Here is an 18,058-nt window from a genome sequence, read left to right as displayed (position 1 = left end):
TCCCCGCCACTGCGCTCAGCCGGAGTCAGCGCAGGGTCAGGGGCCCAGAGAGCGGCAGGGGTGTGGGCGGCGAATCAGCGTGAGGGCCGCACGGAAGTTCTCGAGATACTGGATCAAAGATCCCTGACACGCTCAAAGGGACGCGCTCCCTTTCTCCCAGTCTCAGACAGGGTCCTGGACGTGAGAAGGGCGGCGGGAGCAAGGTCCCATCGCACACCTTCGGGTTCCCCAGAAGATCCCAGGCTGCAAAGAGACTTGGCCAGCCAGCCGTTTTCTTTCTTGCTGCTGGTGGTGGTGGAGGCCACTTGCAAACAACCGCACCCCCCACCCCCCCGCTCTACAAGCGCACTCTCCTAGTGCAGACCTCAAATAAACACACTGGCGGTTATTGCTTTCTCAACCCCGCGCTGTGCGCTTTACGCTTTGCGTTCAGTGCATCCCTCTTTCCTCTTTCCTCTCGAATTTTCCTTCTTTCTTCTGTTCTATTTCTCTCTTTCTCTCTTTTTTTTAAGATCCGCGAGCAGTGCGGGCGCCGCACGTTGGCTGCGGCCCGCTTCCTGCTTTCTAATGTTCCATTGTGAGGAGCTTCCATTGTGACGTCGCGCCCCTTCGGCTGGGCTTTGTCTGTCCATATATGGGCAGCTACGTCACGGAGCTTTCCCGGGGCTCAGATAAATAGGCTGGTGGAGTTCCCTGGCTGGGAGCTTTTGGGCAGCAGTGAGCTTGCTAGGAAGCGGCGGGGCTGGTGGTGGTGGTAGCAGCGGCAGCGGCAGCGGCAGAGGCGGCGACGGCGGCGGCAGTGGCGGCGGTGGCGGTGGCGGCTCGGGGGGCGGGGGGGCTGCGGACGCGCGTCTGTTTGTGAGATCAATACTGAGGCCGTGTCCGACTCCTGGGGCCGAGATCCCCCCTAGCCCAGCCCCCCACCCCACCCCCCGCACACGCCCCCAACCCCCACCCCACGACCCGGCCTCACACGGCACCAGCTGAGGCACCCAAGAGGATTACCCCCTTTGCCCTCTCTCCCACCCACCCCCCAAAAAGAGAAAATTCCCTCCCCTGGCCCACCCCTTCCCCTCTTCCCTCCCCCCTCCCCCAGAACTTTCCCTCTCGCATGCTTTTCCCCTGCACCACGGATCGCCTCTCGGATGCCGCTTGCCTGGAAGCTGCGTTAGGAGAGAGCGGCGGCGGCGGCGGTGGCGGCGGCGGCAGCTCGGGAGTGCTATGACCGGCAAACTCGCCGAGAAGCTGCCGGTGACCATGAGCAGTTTGCTAAACCAACTGCCTGACAATCTGTACCCCGAGGAGATCCCTAGCGCGCTCAACCTCTTCTCTGGCAGCAGCGACTCGGTAGCCCATTACAATCAGATGGCTACAGGTAAGGGCGGCGGGGAGGCGGCGAGGCAGCGAGGAAGGAAAGGGAGAGAGGAAGAGGCGGAGGGAACGAGCTAGCGATGGATGGATGGATGGATGGATGGAGGGATGGATGGATGGATGGATGGATGGATGGAGGGATGGATGGATGGACGGACGGATGGAGAGATGGGGGCCGCGCTGGGAATTTTCCGGGGGGCGAGCTGCTTTTCCCACCCACTCCTCCCGCCCTCCCCGATCGGGAAGGCTCTGTTTGGCGACGCCACGGTAGAGGCTTCGGTCCTCCCGGGTGGGGGCAGCCGCCGACCGGAGGGAGGTAGGTGCGAGCGGCTCTGGGGTTCTCCACTTAGGGGGCTCGATCGCCGGGCTGTGCGCAAGGCGTAGTGCTGTCGCCCCCTTTCCCGGGAGGAGCCCAGCGTCCCTTTCACCCGCGCTCTCCCCCCTTGCTCCCTCAGCCTCCCACCCGGGATGGAGCCATGTGCGTCGTGGAGTCCCCGCGGTGGGAGAGGTACTGCGACGCTGCCTTTCCGGGGCGTTCAGCAAAGCCACAGGGGTGTGGGGGTGGCGGGGAGAGGGAGGGGGCCCGCCCGCGCGGGAGCTGCCTCGGGGGGAGCGATCCCCGGGCCAAGGAGCTTGGGAAGAGCGGCCACTCCCGCCATGGAGACACGGGCTGATTTTCCGCCGCCCTCCCTCGTTAGCTGAGGCTAGGCTTTCCCCCTCCAGCAAGAGCCGAAAGCTCCTTCAGGCCCGGAGGAGCCTGGGGCCCGGGGAGGCGGCGGGAGAGCTCCCTTTTCCGGCAGCACTCCTCTATGCGCCGAGGACAGAGCGTCGGAGCACTCCGGGTCAGCGACCCGGGCGCAGTGCGCATGAGGGGCTTCGTCGGGGCAGGAAAGGTGCGGCGTCCCGGGGCGGACAAGGCTAGAGGAAGAGGCCGAGTTGTGTGCGCTAGAGAGCGAGAGCCCGGGACGCTCCGGGTCTGAAACTACCTGTAGCTGCAGCTACCTGCCCGCCCCATCTCGGGAACAACAATGCTTCTCGCGCGCGCGCCTGCGTGTGTGTGGTACGTGAGTGTGTGCACGGCGTGTGCGATGTGTGTGCAGCAGCCACTCCACACCCCGATCCGTAGTATTTTGCTGTATCCAGGTTGCGCCCGAGAGCGCGGCACCGCCCTCTTTGCGCCGGGCACAGCCTTCCTCCTACCCCATGCGCTGCGCACTCCACCCGGCCGCACCCTCCACACCTGGGCAAGGACCTGGGCGTCTGGGCCCAGGAGCCGGCTCGGCTTCACTCACCCCTCCCCTCTCTCCCCCGCTCTCCGCAGAGAATGTGATGGACATCGGTCTGACCAACGAGAAGCCCAATCCGGAACTCTCTTATTCGGGCTCCTTCCAGCCAGCCCCCGGCAACAAGACCGTGACCTACTTGGGAAAGTTCGCCTTCGACTCCCCTTCCAACTGGTGCCAGGACAACATCATTAGCCTCATGAGCGCCGGCATCTTGGGGGTGCCCCCCGCCTCAGGGGCACTCAGCACGCAGACCTCCACGGCTAGCATGGTGCAGCCGCCACAGGGCGATGTGGAGGCCATGTATCCGGCGCTGCCCCCCTATTCTAACTGCAGTGATCTCTACTCGGAGCCTGTGTCTTTCCACGACCCCCAAGGCAACCCTGGGCTCGCCTATTCCCCCCAGGATTACCAATCGGCCAAGCCGGCCCTGGACAGCAATCTCTTCCCCATGATTCCTGACTATAATCTATATCATCACCCCAACGACATGGGCTCCATTCCGGAGCACAAGCCCTTCCAGGGCATGGACCCCATCCGGGTCAACCCGCCTCCTATTACCCCCCTGGAGACCATCAAGGCATTCAAAGACAAGCAGATCCACCCGGGCTTCGGAAGCCTGCCCCAGCCACCGCTCACGCTCAAGCCTATCCGGCCCCGCAAGTACCCCAACCGACCCAGCAAGACCCCGCTCCACGAGCGGCCCCACGCGTGCCCGGCGGAGGGCTGCGACCGCCGTTTCAGCCGCTCGGACGAGCTGACCCGGCACCTGCGCATCCACACGGGCCACAAGCCCTTCCAGTGTCGGATCTGCATGCGGAGCTTCAGCCGCAGCGACCACCTTACCACGCATATCCGCACTCATACGGGCGAGAAGCCCTTTGCCTGCGAGTTCTGCGGCCGCAAGTTTGCGCGCAGCGACGAGCGCAAGCGCCACGCCAAGATCCATCTCAAGCAAAAGGAGAAGAAGGCGGAGAAGGGGGGTGCACCCTCTGCTTCCTCGGCGCCCCCCGTGTCCCTGGCCCCTGTGGTCACCACCTGCGCCTGAGGCTCGGGCCCCAACACTTTTCCCCTCCAGTGTTTCTCGGCTGCTCGCCTGAAAGCAGCGGGAAAGCTAGCCACGGAGGCGCAGGGGCCGCGCCCTGGCCTCTCCATGGACGTGAGGTCCCTTGTTCCCCTTCGATGTCCCCCGTTTCCACCTTTTCACACCGGCCAACGGTTGGAGGCCAGGGCAGGAGACGCCTTCCCCTCGCTGCCCCCCTTAGCCAAGGCGTGGGGGCGGAAAGGTGGCGTCTAGCCCGCTTTGTTCAGTTCGGATCGCCTTGATCCAGGGGCCGCCGGGCCGCGCCAAGGACCTGCGGGGGACTGAAGGCGGGGCCTGCCCAAACCTCGCCCGACCCAAGCACCTCACTGTTCCTCCCACGTCTCCCTCGGTTCCCCCTCGAAGACCCGAGAGGGGGAGGGGGTAAGGAGCGCACCAAAGCGCAGAGCTTGCTGCCCGCCGCACGCACGCGCGTCTGCGTGCGGGGATGCGCGCGAGTGTGCGTGCTCGCGTGAGTGTATGTGTGCGTGTGTGTGTGCGCGCGCGCGTGTGTGGGAGACTCTTGAGCTGAACCCGGCTGTGTCCACCCCAACTCTTCCCCACATCGCGTCCCCAGGCGGCTGGGGAATGTCCCAGGCTGGGGGCCTGCACGTGGCCGGACGAGACGGTCTTCCATCTGCTCAGAAATAATATTTCTTACAGAAATGCCTCGGATGCCGCCGCCGCGGTACTGTTACCGCCGCTTAGGGTTTAGCCCCTCAGAACCCTTCCTTTTCTGAGCGCTTCCCTCTTAGGCCTCAGGGCAGTTTGGTCATCGGGGAGAAGGAGCAGCTATCACTGAACCTGCCTTTTAAAACGTGTGTTTCCTCAGCCCCACTTTTTTAATCCATGTTCCTGAGTTTGCCCTCTGCCCTTTTCCCGTCTTCTCCCTTCTCTCTAAGCCTTCTCCCGTCTCTTTCAAAGTCTTTTTCCAGAAAGGCAGGCCTCAACCAGCCACCCCATTTCACCATGTTTTTGTTTTTTCTCACTCACATACCCATTTCTCCTTCCGGCCATTGATGGGAAGGTAGGCTCTTTTTTTGCCCTTTGTCATCACCAACACAACAGAGTTTAAATCTACGTATATGGTGTGTGTGTGTATGTATGTATATGTGTGTATGCTATATATATACATATATATAGCATACACACTATATGTATTCCTAGGAAAATGAAATCTCTAGGGTACTTGGCTATCCGGTGCAGTGCACCGGAATAAAGAGAATTTGTAGGCATATACGGCTTTAAATGATTTATTTTTTATGAAAAATGTAACTGATGAGATTATACCTACATATGTGTGTGAGTATGTATATATACACATACACATATACACATACACACGTATCTCTGTCCAAATTTTCCTCAATGATATGGGGATTTTTGCATTACTCCATGTTGATGAATGAAGCATATCTTTTCCATACCCCAATCTCACCTTCTCCCTGCCCTACCTCACCTCTTCTCAGGCACCCCCTCTTCCCCAGCCCTCTCCACACAGGGGTGATTCTTTTGAAGTGGAGGAGTGGGGAAGGTTGCTCTCTGACACAGCTTCCAGCACAGTCTTGACTGAATGTACTGTTCCCTATTAGCGGTATTTCTCCTGTGGTCAGTAAGCTGCCCAGAGAGAAGGAACAAAGGTCTGGAGTTTACAGAATGTCTGTTTTTAAAGTCACTTTATGCTTTTCCCACTTTTTTTTTTTTAAGAAAAAAGCACCATTTTTTGTTTTTTTGGTGGTGGATAAATAATACTAAAAGGAGTCTAGTGAAAGGGAAAAAGAATCAAAGAGCAGGGGATTGAGGGTTTCCAGGTACTTGGACTTTGTGTAGAGGAAGAGAGAAGAGGATGAAGTTTGCCAGGAGGGCCCATATTTTTTCAGCTGAAGGGTAAAATCTTTCTTTGCAGAGACAGTATTTTGCTGAATACTTTTTATAATGTGATAATTACTGAAAACAAAAATTTTGGTCACTTCGAAGCTGGAAGGAGGAACCAGATATCCTTTAATATTTTTCCTTGCTCCTTCTGGTTTATGCATGTCACTGCATGATAACTCTGAGTTTTCCTTTGTTTTAACAAAACTGTTCTCAAACATTTAAGCTAAACTAAGAGAAAAATAACTTTGTTGCCAAAAGGTTGTGCTATCCAGATTTTTTATATGTCTGCATGTTTTAAAAAACAACAAAAGAAAATGCACTCTAACTTATGTGAACTGAGAGAAAAAAATCAGGTTTTAAACAGGAAAACCTATGGGGAATGATATTTTTTGAAAGACTTTTGTATAAAGTTGAGTACTTAGAAAAAGACAAACCAGATGTAATATATTTTGTGGATGTTTTTATTTCTTGGATTTATAGTACCTTATACTAAGGTTAAAAAAATATGCTTGATATTGTGAAAAGGTGAAATTCTTCACCAACATTTCATTTGCTCCTTTGTCACATTGTTATGCCAATATAATATAGTTAATGAAAACAGCATTTTTAAAAACCGGAATATTGAAATGGTGTAATGTTGTACCATTTGCACTGTGAGCAAATGCTAATACAGTAAATATATTGTGTTTGCTGACAATCAGCCGGCCTATAAATCTCCTTATTTTATTTCTTGTTTTCATAGCATAAAGTTTTGGTTTGGCCTGTTTTTTTGTCTTGTTTTGTTTTTGACTGGTGGTTGGTTTGATAGGTTCTTATGCCTGGTCTTGCCGTTCTTGCTCTGAAAACTCTCAACATGGAAACGTGAAATTTGGTGTTATTGGAAGTTGGTTAGAATTTTTTTTGGATCCTGGTGTTTCAACTCCAATGTTGAGTGTTCACTGTGGTTCTAAGAGCATAGGATTCTCCTCCACCCTCTGGGAGCCTCAAACTGCCAGAGAGATTAGATGAACAGATTAGATAAGCTAATGGGACTCAGGGCTAGTGACTGGAACTTTCTGAACTCTTGTCTCCAGTTTCCAATGGCTATTTGAAGGTAGAAGGGAGGGGATCTCCTGGTTTATGAACTATTTATCTGATGGCCACAGGAAGCACCAGAACAGGACCCTGAAGGGTCTCTACAGCCACACTGAGTAGTGCTCTTGCTAAAGCTTTTAAAGCGTGAAAAACAGGTAGAGACTTGAGAGGGGTTCTTCAGGGTTGGCAAGATAACCAGCGAGATTGGAAGCTCTTTTGTTGTCAGATAATTGGGAAAAATCAGGTTTAAAAGTTCTACAACATCAGTCCCATTTGAACAGGATTCTCCAGGCCTTACTATTTGTAGCTGCCTGGGAAAGGTGGTCCTGGCTGAAAAACAAGCTCTTATGGACCACCTAAGGATCCAAGGCTTCCCCCCCTCCCAAAGCCCCAGTAGATAGTTGTATGTCACAGCTGCACAGCCTTCTAGTTGCTGTATGTGGGACGCGGCCTCAGCATGGCCGGAGAAGCGGCGCATAGTTGCGCGCCCGGGATCCGAACCCAGGCCGCCAGCATCAGAGCATGCGCACTTAACCGCTAAGCCACGGGGCCGGCCCAATCCAAGGCTTTTAAAAGAAAGAACATTTGGGATTTGGAGAACATACAGGGAATGTTTTATATAACATTAACCCCTCACATTTTATGACTTCTATCCCCCACTAAAGCAATGCTTCCCCTACCCTATGAGCTTTCTTTTCCAGAACCTTCCCCTTCCTTAACTGAGTTTATTTGCCAGCCCTAGAGCTTTCCCCATTTCTCTTGTACCCTCCACTTCCTTCCAGTGTTCACATCTCCATCCTGCTCCCCTCACCTTATTTCCTGTAGTCTTTAGAATCCTTTATCCCTGTGAGCCTGGTTCTAGAGCAGTCTTTGCACAGGCCAGTCCTCTCTCTCTCCCTTTCTTCCTGCCTGCCCTCTAAAAAAACTCCCTTGCAGGGCCCGCCCGGTGGCGCAAGTGGTTATGTGCACGTGCTCCGCTGCGGCAGCCCGGGGTTCGCTGGTTCGGATCCCGGGCACGCACCGACACACTGCTTGGCAAGCCATGCTGTGGCGGCGTCCCATATAAAGTGGAGGAAGATGGACATGGATGTTAGCCCAGGGCCAGTCTTCCTCAGCAAAAAAAGAGGAGGATTGGCAGATGTTAGCACAGGGCTGATCTTCCTCACACACACACAAAAAAAAAACCCTTGGGCTTCTCTGCCATGCATTTTACGTATTATCTGCCTCAGCAAAGTTTAAGGACTTGGTGTATGTAAATGTAGCACCACATTGTACATGGGGGACAGTGTCTCAGTGCCTGAGGTGCCAACCAGGCCAACCACACAGTGACAGAAAGGTAGTATAGCATCCCTGCTCAGAAACCGCTCTTGCCGCCGCAATGCATGCCCATCACAGTGAAAAATATGGGTGGTATTTCTGGTTGGCTCTAGTTACTACGAAGTTGAGGCCAGACCTGGGTGGAGGAGGTGGGCTGTGGCCTTAGAAAAGAATGTTTTTGAAGTAAGAAATCAATAAAGAGAATGCAGTATGGAATCTTAAATTGTCTCACCCACACAATTCTAGGTGACTAGCTGCCATCTTGAATTCCCTTCTCTTACCTCATGAAACTTTAAAAATTCCAATCTGCAACTTTATGTACAGCCACAAGGAGGTATCCTTCTTTTTTAACAAAGGGAATCCAAGATGGCACAAAAGTCCTAATGATCAAGTGTATAATCTATCTCTTTGCTAAACTAGATGTTTCCTTTCAGATTTCTGTGTATTTTTCAAGTGAATATTATCAGAGGAAGATAGCATCACTGGGTGTCTTCATAGTTAGCATCCAGCCCCACCTGCACCTTCTCCAATCAAACCAAGCCTTCAGAGTCACACTTTCATCAACAGTGTACTATGCTGCATGATTAATCAACTCACTTCCCATTGGTGCATATTACTCAACCCAACCTGGTTCAACCACTGAGTTACTTGGCAATATGGCAGCCTGCCTGACTGGCACCAGCCTGGTGTGGTGTAATCTCTGATTCACACTTTGTAGCTAGATAAGGCTGTCCCAGATAGCATCACACCAGCAACCCAACCTGCCTGGGTTTTGTAAATATGGGGAGAGGAGACACAACCCTGAAACTTAGGGATGAAGTGGGGAGATGGTAGAGGAAAGGCCTGGATGGAGTTATCATGAGAAGGAATCAATGGAGGCTTTGCAAAGAAGCAGCCCAGGAGCACAATCAGGCATAAAATGTGGAAGAGGTAGAGGCATAGCCCCTTCCAAGTAACCCCTAAGGTGTTTGGGGGATAAATGAAAAGATGCCTTACATACACACACACACACACACACACACACACACCCCTCAGAAGTGACATACTGAGGGTGATGATGACTCTTTGCAAAATTTTACTCAGTGAACTGGGGTTGGGTATAAATGAGGAAATACTTTGTGAGAACTGGGGCAAGGAGTGGCATATGGTTTTATATGGTGGTGAGTGTGTAAGTTTGTGGCTGTATATTATTCACAAGTATATAAAAAGAAATAGCAAGGTGTATTCTGGTGAATGAAGGCAATAGCCTATGGCCAGTCACTGCTGATCTCATTTTGCCAGTCCAGAATTTGACTGCCATGGATGAGGGGGTTGTGGGCTGCCTTTTCCTGGCCTTAATTGGCTCCCCTGTTGTCCTGGAATAATAAGCCTGGGGAAAGTAGGAGGCCTCTGTGTGTCCCAAAGACTAGAAATCATATTGGCAAAATCTTAACAACTAGGGGCAAAAGACTTTCTAAAAGGTGCCATGGAGTTTTTAAAATAGGTTGTAATCCTAAATCTACCCCAAGTGGTTCTTTTCAGAAAACCCACTCTTTGTGCAGAGAGAAATGAGGTCTCCAGAGGAAGAGGAAAGATCTGAGTGAATCTCGGAGCCCCTTGGTCACACTAATCCCTGGGTCAGCCCTGAGGACACAATCACACCACCATCAGTCATCCACAGAGGCCAAGAACATGTCTGGCCTCGACAGCTTCTTCCAGCCCCCCAGCTCTTGAAACGTCACCACTAAAAAGAGTAGTGAAGGTTCCCATCTACCCTATCTCTAGTATTTTCAATGATTAGTCATTTTCAGAGCCGTCTGCAAGAACAGATGTGGGCCAGGGTTGGGGGCTATAGTCTCTGACATATCTATACCCAGGCAGGAAGGGACCAGGCCCTCACTCTCCTGCCTGGGATCCTCATTCCCATCCTCATCATAGCTGCTTCATCTGGGGTCTGAAATTGAGGCAGTCCCTGCCACTGCCCCTGCTGGCAACCAGGGGCACAGTGCTCCTCTGCCCACTGACCCCAGCATTGAAATGCTATTTCTTCCCTTCTGGCAAACACGCAGATGGTTAGAAGAAAGGTTTCTGAGCAATCTCACTAAGGAGCTAATGCAAACAGAACACGGCCAAAAAGCTGCATACAAGAAGAATTAGAGAATGCAAGGTTCTAGATGGTGCTGGCTGCTCAACAAAAACCCAGTCTAACGTCTAGGCTGTGTGGGAATTGGACCACCATATGGTTTCTTTAATGTTGCCTGACCTGCTTCTTGGCCTTGTCTCCAGGGGGCCCCCAGCACATTCTCTCAGGGCCAGGACATGGGGCTTCCTCGGTTTACTAAGATCCTGCTCTGCTCTCAAGGTCCCTGGATGAAGGACAAAGAAGGAACTCTCTGGGCCTCAGAATGCCTTTCCCAGACCTCAGACATCCTACCCTGTTCCTACAGTCTGCTCCTTCACCCCACTCCTGGGGGCCTCCAGGACTCTACATCCCTCCAGTCCCATCATTGCTTCAATGATGCTCTGGGCCCTGCCCATTTTGCATACAGCATGATCACTAGTCCTTCAGGCTGGGTCTCCCCATGATAGAGCCATGGCCCTCAGCCATCTTTATCTTGGGCCTTCATAGTGGCATCATGACCCAATCAGAAACAGGCTGCTCTTTTCTGACCCAGCCAAGAGCAGACTTGAGTTCCCTTTTGGGTTACCACTGAGTTCCTAGTTATGGTCTTAGGAATGCTTCCACCTCTCAGCTCCTTGGAGGAAAAGAGATCTCTAACCCCCCCTGAGGCTGGGGACACCGCAGCCCTCCAGAGGAGAAGTTACCCTTGTCCATGGACCTGTATTCTCTGGGGTGGCTCACCAGGGAGTGGCCCTCCACCCAGAATGCATCAGGTTCCTGTCTCCACCAAAGGGAGAGAGCTTAGTGACCAGAACAGAGCTGGCCTCCAGGCACTTTGGCTTCTTCTCAACAAAAGGCTGCAAGAGCTCTAACACTTTCTACTCCTTAGCATTTTGCCCCTCTAGGTTGTCCAGGTGCCTAAAGGTCTTCCATTCCTCCTATTCCCTTCTCCCCACTGCTTAGGAAGTTGAGGCCATTGGAGCAGGAAGGCAGAAAACTTCCAGTGCCTGTGTGACCCCAGGGTACCAAGGAAAGCCTTCTTGGGGCACTCTTTACTTACGCAGGTCTTTGTCCTGAAAATTGAGAGGTAGTTTGATAACCCAGCAGCTATTCCGGCTTTTCCCTTGGGGGACTTAACCTGCTTTGGAATCATTACCTCCATCCTAGATCTGAATTTCAACTCTGCCACTTTCTTGCAGCATGAATGTCAGCAAGTTTCTTAGTCTCTCTGAACCTCAGTTTCCTCCTGTTTTATTGTTGCTATCGTGGGGTTCAAATGCAGTAATGTATATGGTGCCTAGTTCATTGTGGGTGCTCCATAAATGTGACTTATCTTCCTTATCCTTTGCCTCTGTCCCCTTCCCCTAACTTCCACACACAGATTCAAGAAAGAGGGTTCTGTCTTCACCAGGGATCAGTACCCCAATTCACACACAGCCAGAGGAACTTGCAGTCCTCCCCACCACTCCCAGCTCCAGCCATCCACTGGACATCTATATTCTGAAAATGGATCCTCTCTACCCCACCCCCAATCTGCCCAGAAGACACAAGTCCTGTCCCCTCTTGGCCACAGCTGCTGTTCATTGTTGCCATTTCCTGGCCTGGCTCCTGACCCCTTACCAGGTCCTTTTGTCTCTCTCACTTAGATGGGTGGCTGTAACACCTTCCTGATCCAGTATCATCTGCAAAGTTAATTAATGTGTCATTGGGCTGTTGCCTGCTTCCTGATCCTTATCAGAGATTTAAATAAAATGCAGCAGCAGGCCCAGCTCTTCCTCCTCTGTTCCTCTCCCTGGATCCCAGGCTCTTCTAAGTCATCTGTCCTTGACCTCAGCCTTCTGGCTGGTTCTCAGCTTCCAGCCTCAGGGCTGGTGGCGCTGCCCCTGCCCAACCCTAGTTTGGGCACAGAAATGCCAAGCAGGGCTTTAATGGCAATGATGTTCTGTGAGAGAATCATGGACATCTGGGTCCTTACCTCCTCCTACCCCCTTGGGCGGGTCTCCCTGGATTTATAGAGTCATAAGGAACCTTGAGAGGCTATTTAGTCCAATTCACTTCTTTTAGGTAAGGAAACGAAGGCCTCCAGAGCTTCCATGACTTGTCCAAGATCACACAGCCAGTAAGGGCAGAGCCAGGATTTCAGATCCAGGCTTTCGGTGGAGGGTCCTGTGGAGAGGTGCTGATTGCTTCATTTATTTAATAAATATCTGTTGAGGGATATAGCAGAGAACCAAAAATCCCTTCTTTCTCATAGCTTCCCTTCTCCAGGGCAGAAATAAGTAAAAAACAAACAAGTAAATACATACTACGTCCGATTGTGATATGTGTTATACAGAAACATTCAGCAGAGTAAGAAGAATGGGGAGTGATGGGGTGGGGGGTACAATTACATATAGGGTGGTCCAGGACAGCCTCAGAGGGAGGGGCCTTTGTGTGTGGATGCGGGAAGTGCTGGAGCTGGCCATGTGGACACCTGGGCAAGAGCGCTCTGGGCAGAGGGGACAGCAAGTGTAAAGGTCCTGATGATGGTGTTCTTGGACTATTCGATGAACCACATGGAGCCAGAGTGGCTGGAAACAAGTTAGGAAAGGAGTCAGCCATAAGAAGAAGTCAGAGGGCAGTGTGGGACCAGATCATGGAGAAAGCAAACAACTTCTGAAGGCTGATGGTCAGGGAGAGGCCTCTGAGCCCCAGGGCTGCCAGGCCACGGGATGCGTGCCCTCTCCCTCTGCCCAGGCTGCCACTCCTTTCAGCCCTCAAAGCTGCCCTTCCTCTGCTTGGCTTCCTAATCCCCCTGACTGCAGTCTTCTTAACCTTTCTTTCATGTCCTCTCAGAGGCCACTGATGATTCCTAAACTCCAACTTGGTCAAGGAGAGACAGAACTGCCTCCTTCAAGAACCACAGCCTGAGAACCCTTTCTCCTCCTGTTGACGTTCACCTTGGTGCCAAGTTCCAAACAAGATGGATGACTCTTCCTGCTGCCCAACCTCAGAGTGGGAATCTCCCTCGGCCTCATCTCTCAGAAATCGCTCCTGCAAAGCCGGCTCCTTCCTTTGTCTGTGGCTGGATTGGCCTTGTTTCCTGCCTTGGCAAAGAGGCCAGGTTCCTCCAATATGGTCATATTCTCACCCCTACCCTGAGCCCTGAACATGTAAGATGGGACATTCCTAAAATCACTTGATCCACAACACTCCTTGCCACAGGCTCCATTGCCCTGGATTGTTACAAATCTTAGTCTTGTGGCATCATTTCTGTAGAGTTGTCTAAGCAGTTTCGTTCTGGAGAAGAAAAATTTCTTCCCCTAGCCTTTTTTCGATCTTCTACATCATGTCTTTCCAAAAGCCCCCCTTAGTCTCTGTCTTTCCCTGGCAGCTTGGCATCATCCAGAGCTTCTTTGCATTTCATTCATTCATCCATTAATTTAGTAAAACTGCATTAAGCCAGGTACAGTACCTGTCCCTGGGGTGGTGGGGGAGCGACAGGTAGTACAAAGATAACCACGAACATGACACTGTCTCTGCGCTCAGGGATCTTCCATTTAGTCAGGGGAGAAGCAGACACATAAACAGACGGTTTCAATACATGAGGCCTAGTGTTATGTGATGGTGATCCCTGATAAAGTCCCCTAAATCAGAGTCTGCGGGGAGATGGGGGAGCCGGGGATGGGGGTAAGGGAAACTTCCTGGAGGATCTCAGAAAGTCCTCTCCCAGGTCCCACAATAATAACAAAACCACTAAGGTACTGAGAACTTTCTACATGCCAAGTGTAGGATTATCCCATTGGACTCTAGGTAGAGCGGATCTACCCCAGGATGCTCACCTGGTGGCCTGAGGGGCTGATCACTCTCTTGTCCTTTTCCCCAAGGAGGAAGAGAAAATCCTAGTGGCCCATGGGCCCCGGGAAACAACATAGCAGCTTGGCATCTCTGGTGCATGCCCAGCTGGCTTGGTGGAGGTTGTCCAACCCAGAAGATATTTCCCTGTGTTACATTCTGGTCGCTTCTTCTTGCTTCAGGGCAGACTTTTCCAGGGCTGCAAGAGGGGTTAGGATGGGGGCTCCATCTTCTGATTCTCCTTGGTCCATGCAGAGTATCCCTCTGGCTGACCTCCCTGCCTGGTCCTCAGCCCAGGGCCAGAGACGGTGAGTGGGGAGGAAAAGCCTTCCCACATCCTTTTCTCTTTGGGCACTTAGAGTTCTGCTCCCACAATTCCATGCATTGACAAACCTCTGCATTCCTCCTTCTCAGCCAACCCACCTGCTATTCCTTTGCTGTTGGTTGAACGGCTCAGGCCTCTCAGCCAAAAGAGTGAGCTGTAGCTTCAGTCCCAGCATTGCCTTTCTCTGTGTTAGACCATGAGTCAATCTCAAAACTTGGCTGAGCCTCTATTCTCCCATCTGTACAATGGGGCTAATATCCCTACTCCACAGGCCTTTGAGAGGGTTCACTGCAATGTAAAATTATGGAAAAGAGCTCTCCTGTCCCAGAAGCCTGAAGAAGACTGTTGGGGGACACTTTTCTCCTTCTGCAGGTGGATATTCTGGGAAGATGTTCTAGGCAGAGCTAGGAGCCAGATCTGAACTCTCTTTACTAGGTCAGGTGAGAAAACCACACAAGATCCAGATGGCTCCAAGGTGACAAGCCCAGGAATGATCCCTGCTTCGTTGTTAGAAACTGTGCCTTCTGGGTCTTATGACGCTGACATCTGCATCCAGTGGGAATATATGTTGCTAAACAGCTGTATCCCTTTGAGCTCCACTGCATCAGGAGTTAGGAGGCCTGGCTTCTGGTCTTGACTGACATTAGGACAAAGCTGCATGACATTGCAAAGTCATAGTCCCCCTCTGGGTCTTAAAGTCCCAGTGAGAAAAGTGAGTGGCACTAGTGGTGGATCCATACAGCACCTCCAGCTCTATGCAGAGGTTCCTGGACCATTGCTCTGTGCACACAAGACCCACCCCTCCACCTCACAGCTGGGGGGCTGAGCCAGGGCCCAGAAGGGGCAGGATGAGGGAGAAGCCTCTGCTCTTCTCCTCCTGGGCCCAAACTTAAAGATCCCACTTCTTGCTGCTCGGAAGTGCCAGCCTCTCTCCATTCCCATTGGATCCCTGGGGCTCTGTTCCCTGTCTCTAGTTCCTTCTGGCCTGAATCCATGGGGGGAATATTCTGTGGCTGTGTTTGTTTCTTGGACTGTGTTTTTTTAACACTTTGTCTCTCATATTTGCCTGAAAAGTATGTAGAAACTGACATTTACTGAGGTCTCCTGGTTTGGGGTCCCATTCGACCCAGATGCTCTCAGCAGTTGCCTCATGATCAGCCTTATGCTCATGGACTAGAAAGTCCCCAAGGGTGGCCAGCTCCTGGATGGAGCCACTGCCCTGGTGACGGAGCAGCAGGGGACTAGCGGGCTCAGAAGCTCTGCCTTTGGGTCTCTACTCCAAGTTTCCTCCTGCTGGGAGTCTTCTGGTTTTGTATTTTAGCCCCAAACACTCCACCTAAGACTCTGCCTCTCCTACCAGGGCCTCGTCTTAGGAAAGTCCTTTCAAGAAGTCCTGGAACCTCATTCCTCTTCCCATCCCCAAAGCCTAAGTGTGCTCCTCCCCATCCTCCTCCCAAACAGCCTGCCCGGAACAAGCAGCCCCTCCCTGCCGGCAAGCCCTCTCTCCCATCTTGAACATCACCAATTTACTCCATTCCTCACTGCACTACAGCATCTGCTGTGTTACCCAACCACCCCTAGGTCAAGCCTGCATGTTGGATGAGTTGAGTCATCACCTCCGTCTCCTCCCCAACCCTCCCAGGACCCAGGGCTTGGTCTGGTTTAGCAGGCTGGGAGGGAGGGCTCCATCCCTTCCATGTGAGTAGCCTCCTAGGCCCCATGGGCCTCCTGGGACCAGGAGTTTCCTGGTTCAGCCTAACTTTGTCTTCCCTGGAACAATACCTGGTGGGCCCTCCTATGTCCTCAGTACTATAGACGCCCCCATCACCACCTAGACCACCCAGCAGATCACCTGAGTTTGCTGACTGCCCATCTCTCCACCCTGGCCCCTTCTCTGACTAGTCATGGAAACTCTCTGGGCCTCAGATGACACATCTGTAAAATGAGGGTAATAATATCTCTCCTGCCTCAGGCAGGACACTGGGCCAGCTGATTTCCCAAGGTCCTCTTCCAGTCCTCTGAGGTCTGCTCGTTCTCAGGTCTCTCTCTCCCTTACTCTTAGGATACCTCTTCTGCAACCACCTGGGATTCTTAGTTCCATGTATCCCTATTCTCCTGCGCCAGCTCTCTCCTCAGCTCCCACCTCTCTCTCATCCACATCCTCCTACCGTCGGGTTTCTACAGACTTTCCTGTAGGAGTCTACAAACAACTCCAAGAAAATCCCTGAGAAAAGGCCTTCAGACAAACCCCCCAGAGGTTCAGGTCACCACTTCCCTCTGCACTCCCCCACACTGTCCAGGGAAACCCAGAGGTTCGAGAGCAAAGCCCAGTGTCCCTCTGGGGACAAGAAGGCAGGCTCTGTCCTCTGTTCACACCACATTCTGGAGGTGGCAGGGCCCTCAGCAGTCCCTTCTGTCTGCAGCCTGGGCTGCACGGCTCCCATCTTTGTGTGCACCCTGCACACACATGCACGCGGCAACCCTACTCAACTCAGCCACAAGCACAGTCTCTCCTGCTTTCCCTCCCCCTCTCTATTTCTCTTTCTGCGCTGTGCTCCCAGAACACACCCTCCCAGCCCACCAATCCTACACATGCTGCTGCACTTTACAAGCATCAGCTCCAGAATTTCCCAGTTCTCCACTCGCTCCTCCACCCCATCCCTCCAACTCCTCCACCCCCAAAGGGTGGGCCCTGTCTGCCCACAAGACAAAGATGCCTCAGCTTCTCCCGGCCTGCCTTTGGAGGAAGGGTCTTTGCTGGCTCCTCCATAAGCCCCTTGCCTCCCTTTCCCTATGAGGAAAAGCAGCCCCAGGCCCCCACCAGCCCAGGCAGCCCCTCCCCAGCACCTGGTGAGAGGACAAGAAGAAGGAAGAACTGTAGGTTCTTTTCCCCAAGACTCCTAGATTTTGTACCAAAATGCAGGGTGTGCTCCTGTTTGCATTTTTTTTTTTTTGTTTCCTTTCTGAAAATAACCATGAAACTATCATTTCCTCCCACTGCCTTTTTCCCTATCTTATTTGGATTAGGAGAGTTGCTGGGAAAGGTGGTTTGGAGCCACCGACAGCCTCCTTCTCTGGCTGGGGTCCGGAGAACTCACAGGTGGCCTTCAAGCAGGTGCTGCCAGCTGGGCACTGGGTCCCACAGGGTGGAGGGAAGGAGCAGAGACACTGGGCACAGTGGGTCCCTGCAACCCCCTTGGTCTAAGACTTATGGGAAGCCAGGTTTCTGCCCAGCCTTGTCTCCAAGCTGGCAAATATTGGGAACAACTCTGCCCTGGTTTTCCCTCAGCTGTAGCTTCTGGGTGTGGGGGAGGGACCGGCAGCTCAGCCCCCTCCCTTGGCTGACAAGAGGGGAAGCTGCAATGGATGCAGTCTTTCACAGTGAGATGGGGGAACCAACACAAAGGAATCTGTACTTACACAAGAAGGAAAATGGGGTGCAGGCTAGAGGGTGTATTTCTCTTTTTCCATTTTGTTTTTATGCAATACCTGCTCCCATTCAGCCATTCTGGGCACTCATGCTGCTGCACTAGGAAGCAAGCCTCTGAAGATGCCAGATTCAGGGCTGAGGGTGGTGGATCATAGAGGCGCCCAAAGGAACCTGCCGCTCACTCCACTCAAGTGCCTTCAGCGTCCAGCCCACTGAACCCCAAGACTTGCTTGAGAAGCTGGGTTCTCCCCACCTGCCCTGGCCCTCACTGTGGACTGCCGGCCCTGCGGGTCTCAAGCCCTCTCTGACACCTCAGAGAGGTCAGAGACAACGCACTCTGGCAGAGGGGAGAGTAAGTAGAAACGGA

At 52.6% G+C, this 18,058-nt stretch overlaps 1 protein-coding gene across 1 annotated transcript; it reads left to right on the top strand.

The window, feature by feature from the left end:
* The first annotated feature begins 846 nt into the window (after nt 1-846).
* Nucleotides 847-7,072, top strand: EGR3 (early growth response 3). Its single transcript, XM_004442285.3, has 2 exons — nt 847-1,375; nt 2,693-7,072. Exons 1-2 carry the CDS (start codon nt 1,222-1,224, stop codon nt 3,700-3,702), a joined length of 1,164 nt encoding a protein of 387 aa, XP_004442342.1. The 5' UTR covers nt 847-1,221; the 3' UTR covers nt 3,703-7,072.
* Nucleotides 7,073-18,058: the final 10,986 nt, after the last annotated feature.

The sequence above is a fragment of the Ceratotherium simum genome, chromosome 12 (genome assembly GCF_057802395.1).
Source record: "Ceratotherium simum simum isolate JZ-2026a chromosome 12, ASM5780239v1, whole genome shotgun sequence".
NCBI classification, from domain to species: domain Eukaryota; kingdom Metazoa; phylum Chordata; class Mammalia; order Perissodactyla; family Rhinocerotidae; genus Ceratotherium; species Ceratotherium simum.
The sequence above is the reverse complement of the archived record's forward strand: the minus strand, read 5'-3'. Positions and strand labels throughout refer to the sequence as shown.